This window comes from Buceros rhinoceros, unplaced genomic scaffold, assembly GCF_000710305.1.
Source record: "Buceros rhinoceros silvestris isolate BGI_N320 unplaced genomic scaffold, ASM71030v1 scaffold5231, whole genome shotgun sequence".
Classification (NCBI taxonomy): domain Eukaryota; kingdom Metazoa; phylum Chordata; class Aves; order Bucerotiformes; family Bucerotidae; genus Buceros; species Buceros rhinoceros.
Window position 1 is genome coordinate 787 of NW_010392371.1, and position 6,351 is coordinate 7,137.

General features: G+C 36.3%; 1 protein-coding gene across 1 annotated transcript; it reads right to left on the reverse strand.

Annotated features, from left to right (window-relative positions):
- Positions 1-1,508: 1,508 nt before the first annotated feature.
- On the reverse strand, positions 1,509-6,234 carry COMMD8 (COMM domain containing 8; the record flags this gene model as incomplete). The annotated part of the gene is made up of 4 exons (XM_010144429.1): positions 1,509-1,529; positions 3,165-3,320; positions 5,025-5,177; positions 6,079-6,234. Coding segments are annotated over 4 exons (486 nt in total), but the record flags the coding sequence as incomplete, so codon positions are not given.
- Positions 6,235-6,351: the final 117 nt, after the last annotated feature.

The following is a 6,351-nucleotide window of genomic DNA, read 5'->3' on the forward strand; positions in this document are numbered from 1 at the left end:
CACTTTTTCTGATCCCAAATTGCTGACACAGATGTGTCTTTTGTTCAGACTAAAAGGAACACAGAGCTACATCTTTTTACATCTCAACGCTAAAGGGAAACAGACTACATCTTTTATAAACACACATTTTAAAAAAATTTTCTGACCCACGAAACCTCCATGCTAGTTTTAATATTCGAAACATCTATTTAGGTTTCCTGTCCACAGTCTGTTAAAATTCTCCTCATAGAAGTCTTTCTACAGGAGAGCTTCTTGACCTCCCCTTCTCTGACCAGTCTTTTGAAGTCAAATTTTTTGTACAAATGTATTATTTTACACTTACTTATATGAAGCCCTGTGGCACAACAAAATATAGTAGAAGAAACTGAAGATCCCGATTTTGAAACAATGAGGAAGGTAAGTCATCAATACTTTGCCTTTTTATATATATACAAAGCAGGCATAATATACAGTACAGACAACCTCCTCTTTACACACGGAGAAATGCTTTAACAGCCAGCAGCGATGGTAAGATTCCTGGTGTACTCTTCTCTAGTGTTTTGCCTTCTAACTTCACATACTAAAATCAAAACTCAATTTGGCTTCAGAAAAATTCAGTCTAGTATTTGCCAGTTACCTGCTGTATTAAGGGGGCTAGAAATATCCTTTTCACAGTCTGTGCAGGTCAGCACCTCTCCAGCACTGCACCCCATTCTGAAAACATCAATATACTTAACTGAAAAGCCATCAACTAAGATACAAAATCAAAGCTAAAACCTCAAAGTTTACTCTGAGTAAAGCCCCAGTGCCTTTTCCACAACTTCTGAGCACTGAGCAGGTTGCCTAGAAAGGTTGTGATGTTTCCATCCTTGGGAGACATTCAAAAGCCATCTGGACATAGTCCCACAAGACCTACTCCTGGTGACACTGCTTGAGCAGAAGAGTCAGACAAGATGACCTCCAGAGGTCCCTGCCAACCTCACTACTCTGTGACTCTGTACTGGTTTTGTTTGTAAAGTTGATTTTTACCAGCATCTAAAAAGTGAGTTTAGTGATTAATAAATCAAGAAACAACATGTTGCAATTATTTACACACAAAATCAAGAGTTTATTTACAAGTATAAATACATTAATGCTAAAAGTACTGTCATGTTCTTCACTACCATGGCACCTTACATAAGGATAACTTATCATGCACGTAAGACGCCTTACTTTTACTAGGCACCTGTGTAGTCACTGCCGAAGTTTAACCAAAACAAATATGGCACACATCAGCGGTACTTTTCCATAGTTACATAAATCTTTAGTACTAAAAGCAACTGTACATTGTATTTTATATTTTTGGTCAAACAGATACAAGATTTTATTACTTTTATTAAAAGATTAGTTGTTTATTTGGTCTCAAGTTGTAACAGCCTTCTCACTTCAGTATTTTACAGCATCTCATCTTTGATGAGAGCTTTTTTTTTTTTGCCTCAGGTCAACTGGGAAGCCATCACCAGCAGATACTGTCGATGATCTCAATTCCATCATTTCAGTTGCAAGACAACCTTCAAAAAGGAGAAAAGGAATGCAATTACAGTTGGATTAGACCAAAACTTAAGCGGTCTAGGAAATTTTTGCTTTCTATGACAGTGTAATATGCATTGGATAAACAAGTCTTTCCTCTGGAAATCCACCATTCCTCTCTCGGCTCTCTTTTACAACCTCACAACTGTCACTTTCAGTAACTTTCTTTAGCACTTACTGCACACAAATCAGTCCTCAGCTCCCTGCAATCAAAAAGTAGAATGGTAATTTCCAGGTCCAGTGAGATTCCTTCCTCACAAAGTGGAACTGAAGGACCATTTCTAGAGTGAATTTCTCCCTGTGCGCACACAAAGTAAGGAGATGACAACCCACAGCTTCCATACAGACCTTCAAGCAGAACAAGAGGAGTTTGAGTCTGTACTGGACAATGCTTGTTTGCATAGTGTAAAGGTAATAACAAACTACTATATTTATTTAGTTTTGGAGAAAAAAAAAAAATCCATCGGGGCGAAAAAAGCTGTTAAGGCTCTCATTTCAAGAGACCACCAGCTGTACCTGGACTAATGCATTTTTCTCACAGAGAACCATACAGTTATTCAGAGGACTCACAGCCTAAACAAAGCAACTGGTAGACATAATCTTAGCATCTTTTTAAATTCAAAATATTATCAGTGCTATTATAACTTAGTATTTTAACTCTACGAGCTATAGATCTATTCTTTTTAGTTGCTACATACTGATTTTTTTCTAAATATTGGTCTACAGATTCCAGCTATAGAATCATAATATTACTTAAGACATCTGAAGAAAACCCTTGCTAAATGTTACAAGGCAACTAGAAGCTGTTCTAAAAAACATTGACACAACACTTTCCCATCCATCCTGCACGATAGCAGAGAATACCATCTTCCCAGATAACAGACCTAATAAATATTTGAAGACATTTTCAGATTTAAAAAGAAAGAAAGAAAAAGACCCAACAAAGCCATCTTTCTTTATAACAGAGCCAGAATTAATCCTGAAAGGTAACTGAACAAGGAGAGACTTGAGGGTCTGCAGTAATCACCCAAAGCACACATCGGATGATTCTTCTTCCCCTAACAATTCTTCAAATCCTCACCTCCTTTAGTCTTTTCTATTAAGACATCTGAGACACTCCAATTAAAGTTTCACTTGCAATTTTCTTCTTGAATTGCTGTATTGGAATCTTTGTAATTTTCTTCCCGATTTACTGTGTCATGGAAATTAAAGCACTCAATTTGAACAAAATACCCTCCCATATGCGTTTCCAGCCATGCTGGGAAGCTGAGGGAACACTGGGGGGAACATCTTTCAAAAATCAACTCTCATCTGACACTTCATCACTTCATTTGCTTATCCTCTTATTCTGACAAGACTTTTTAATGGTGGTCTAAACAGACTATTACATTTACTAAGATTCTAATTACATTTAAAAGAACTCTAGACTAAACTGTGCTAAAAAAAACACCTGAAGTCTCTCCTGGACAGTCTCCCTTACGTAAGGCTTTCTGTCACTCTTATCGTCATTCTGTCAATGAATGATTTGTGTTTTTAGCAAGATGCCCAGAACAAATAATTTCAGATAAAAAAATTCAGTACATGAGAAGTCTGGAACAAGTGATGGTATCAGTTACCTTATTAGCAGCTTCCAGTGCATTTATAAGGTTCTGCAACTCCTCCTTATTCATCTCTATAGAAATTGGTTTAATTTCACCATTTTCTCTCACATCCAAATCAAGATTGAGAAGCGGCATTTGCAGCATGGAGATCTTATCACTGGAGAGAGCAAGCTATGCAAATTGATGAAACAACAAAGGGTAAAGTGGAGCCATTAAGTTTTTAATACATAGCAGTTTCATACCATCACATCTGCAGTTTATATTAAATGTGTACTAGCAGAACAAACACCAACATGACAAAACTAACTTCTCACAATTCATCTCTGCAGTTTCGGCTTTGCCTTTTTTTTTTCCTTTCCTTTTGCTGGGATTTTTGTTTGTTAATACTAACAATATACTAAAATACTAAAATCCCTTTTCATAGCAATATATTTGTCAAAACAATTTGTTAAAATTACTGGGCTGCTACATTTTTGTATTCTAGGTGAAACGAAAGGATACATTTGAACATGGCTCTTTAAAGTGAATTATATGAATTGTGTAGTCACTGTTCTCAAATAGTTCTAGTAATCAACAAGTGACAAGGATCTTACAGAAGGGGCAGTTGGGAGAAAGAGGATACCACTGTGCAGTTTTCAACTGTCTCTACAGTTTATCGAACACTGTTTGTCCAATACCCTATCTGACAAACTGAAGAAGAGGATTACAGACAAATTGTACTTTCTTTTCTGTTTACTGTTATACTCACTCTAATACAAAGAAGTCTTTTAAAACATATTAAAATCAAAGATCATTTGGTAGATAGATCATTGGTACAATACTGAGGTCAGTATTGTACACACCTATCTTATTTATTTATAGAGCAGAATGTGGTACAGTAGAGGAGAGACAATGTCCTTGGTAAGACCCAACTATGGTAAAAAAAAAAAACCACAACCAGCTCAAGTAAAACGTCTTTTAAAGTAAAATAAATACAATAGTTCAGACATGTACCAGAAATTTGTTCACAAAATAGAAGCTCAAAAAATCCTCCAGAAGGTAAAGTTAAAAACACAAGCAAAAAACCAAGTTTTGATTTTTCTCAGCAGTAAATGCAGTTAGCCAGAGATTAATCCCTAGTAAGTTCATCTGAAGATCACTTTGATGCCACATTTGCTCTTGCAAAATCTTGTCTATTATGTGTATTGCTCTTCAATTTCCAAAGCTGTTTGCTGCACAAATTATTTAACAGTCTTGTTGAGATGGAAAGCTATTTAACAGCTCTACAAACCTGTTTAACAGCTCCCATGGACTAACTGAAAATATAAACAGTTTAAATAATGTTGTTAAGTCTTCGATGAAAGCTTAATTTAAAGCAGCTGTTCTTTGTAACCCCAAAGCATCATCCACCTTTAGGCAAGTTATCACTGGCTTATTATCAAAATATGTCTTTAAAATAAATTATTTAAACTAATTATTAAATAATTGTTTATTGCAGGAATCCAAAAAAAGTTTTTAAAAGTCAGGGAAACACATCCTGAATCAGCGTACTACTCAAAATTAAGTAAATATTCCTTCTTCATTTGAGTAAAAATACTGCCTATTCAAGCATCAAAATCATAACAGCATACAAAACTTTCAGGCTTTTCTGAATAACCCTCAATCTCTTTTTAGGAGATAGGTATCGCAGCTTTAAAAGAAAGGAGAAAAAAATCTACTTTTACAATTCATACAGATTTCTGCCAAGTCTTTCATGTGTTCTCATGCGTATGCTTTTCTGATAACTATAAAAATTGAACCACGCTCTAGAATGAGCAGACCTAAGGGGACTATATCAATAGTTACTTCTGTGTTGTGGAACGTTTCTTCCAAACAACATTAAGGCAAAAGTCTTACCTTTAACTGCCAGTCAAAATCCTGCAGCTGGGCAGAAGAGATTGCATTTACTCTTTCCACTAGTGCATTCCTGATTTCTTCCTTTCTGCCTTTTAGACATTTCATGATTGCTTCTTGATACTCTGAATTTAACTCATTTATCTGCTGAGCAGCCTATTAAAATAGAAATGATGATTGCTTAATCTATGAACCACAGAAACAACACGTACCACCTGTAATAGCTGTGCTCTACCCAGAGAGCTGTTATACTGGACTCCGCAGTCCCATCTTTCTAATACTGCCCTCAGTGGCTCTTCTCTGTGTTCAGCAGCTACCGTCAGTATTTACCACAGCAATATAAGAAGAAAAAGGTAATTTTCTTGAGGCTTTACTGGCCTTCTCAGATGCCGCTCTGAGTTGAGACAAAATATATTAGCTTAGCTGAAACAGAGAGTAGACAAACAGATGCGCTTTCCTACAGCTACACAAGTATACTTCTTCAGCCTATCTACCAGAAGGTAGTCGAACTACTGGCAATGTGCAAAAGATGAGAATTAAGATTTCTGATAATGGACCAAGTTTCTGCAAAGTTTACACATATTTGGGATGCTCTGGATTATAGCCTCTGTCCCACATAGTCCTCCATTCACAGTCTAGATTATTTTTTTTATTTACATCCAGTCAATACACTAAAACACTTCAACACAGTAGTAATGAACATAGAAAGCCAAAAGACAGTGTAAGTTAAGTTTTACTGCTAATGAAGAGTAATGACAGGTTTTGTATTTTAGGGAAAACAGATTTACTTTGTGGTACTTAACTTAAGTGACTAAAATAGTATTTTAACACGTATTATCCAGTGCTATTTAAAAAAAGAAATATCAGTGTCAATTTCACCTTTTCTTTTAAAGGTCTTCACAGTGTATCTCTAAATGCTGTTCACCTACATATGTAGGCTTAGTATGCTAATATTCAAACGGTATACTATAAAAATACTTTAGGACTAAATAAACTACAAGACTAATCACACCAGTATGATCTCTCAAATTCAAGCCAAACAGCGATGAGCCCTTACCTCTTCATCAGGTATGTTTTTGCCAACTGCAGTTTTGAAATACATCATCGTTTCTTCTAAAACCTCCATCCACTCTGACAAGCTCCAAATACTGCCATAATCCTGGTATCGAGGATACGCACGGCCACATATGCCATCAACTACTTTATGAAGGAACTGAAGCAATGAGATACACAACTTAAGAACGTAATCCGGTAACAGGTAACCTGTGCCAGATGTGAGACTGATCACGCCCCTCTGGGAGCAGCCGAGAGCTGCCGCACGCGGGCCAGG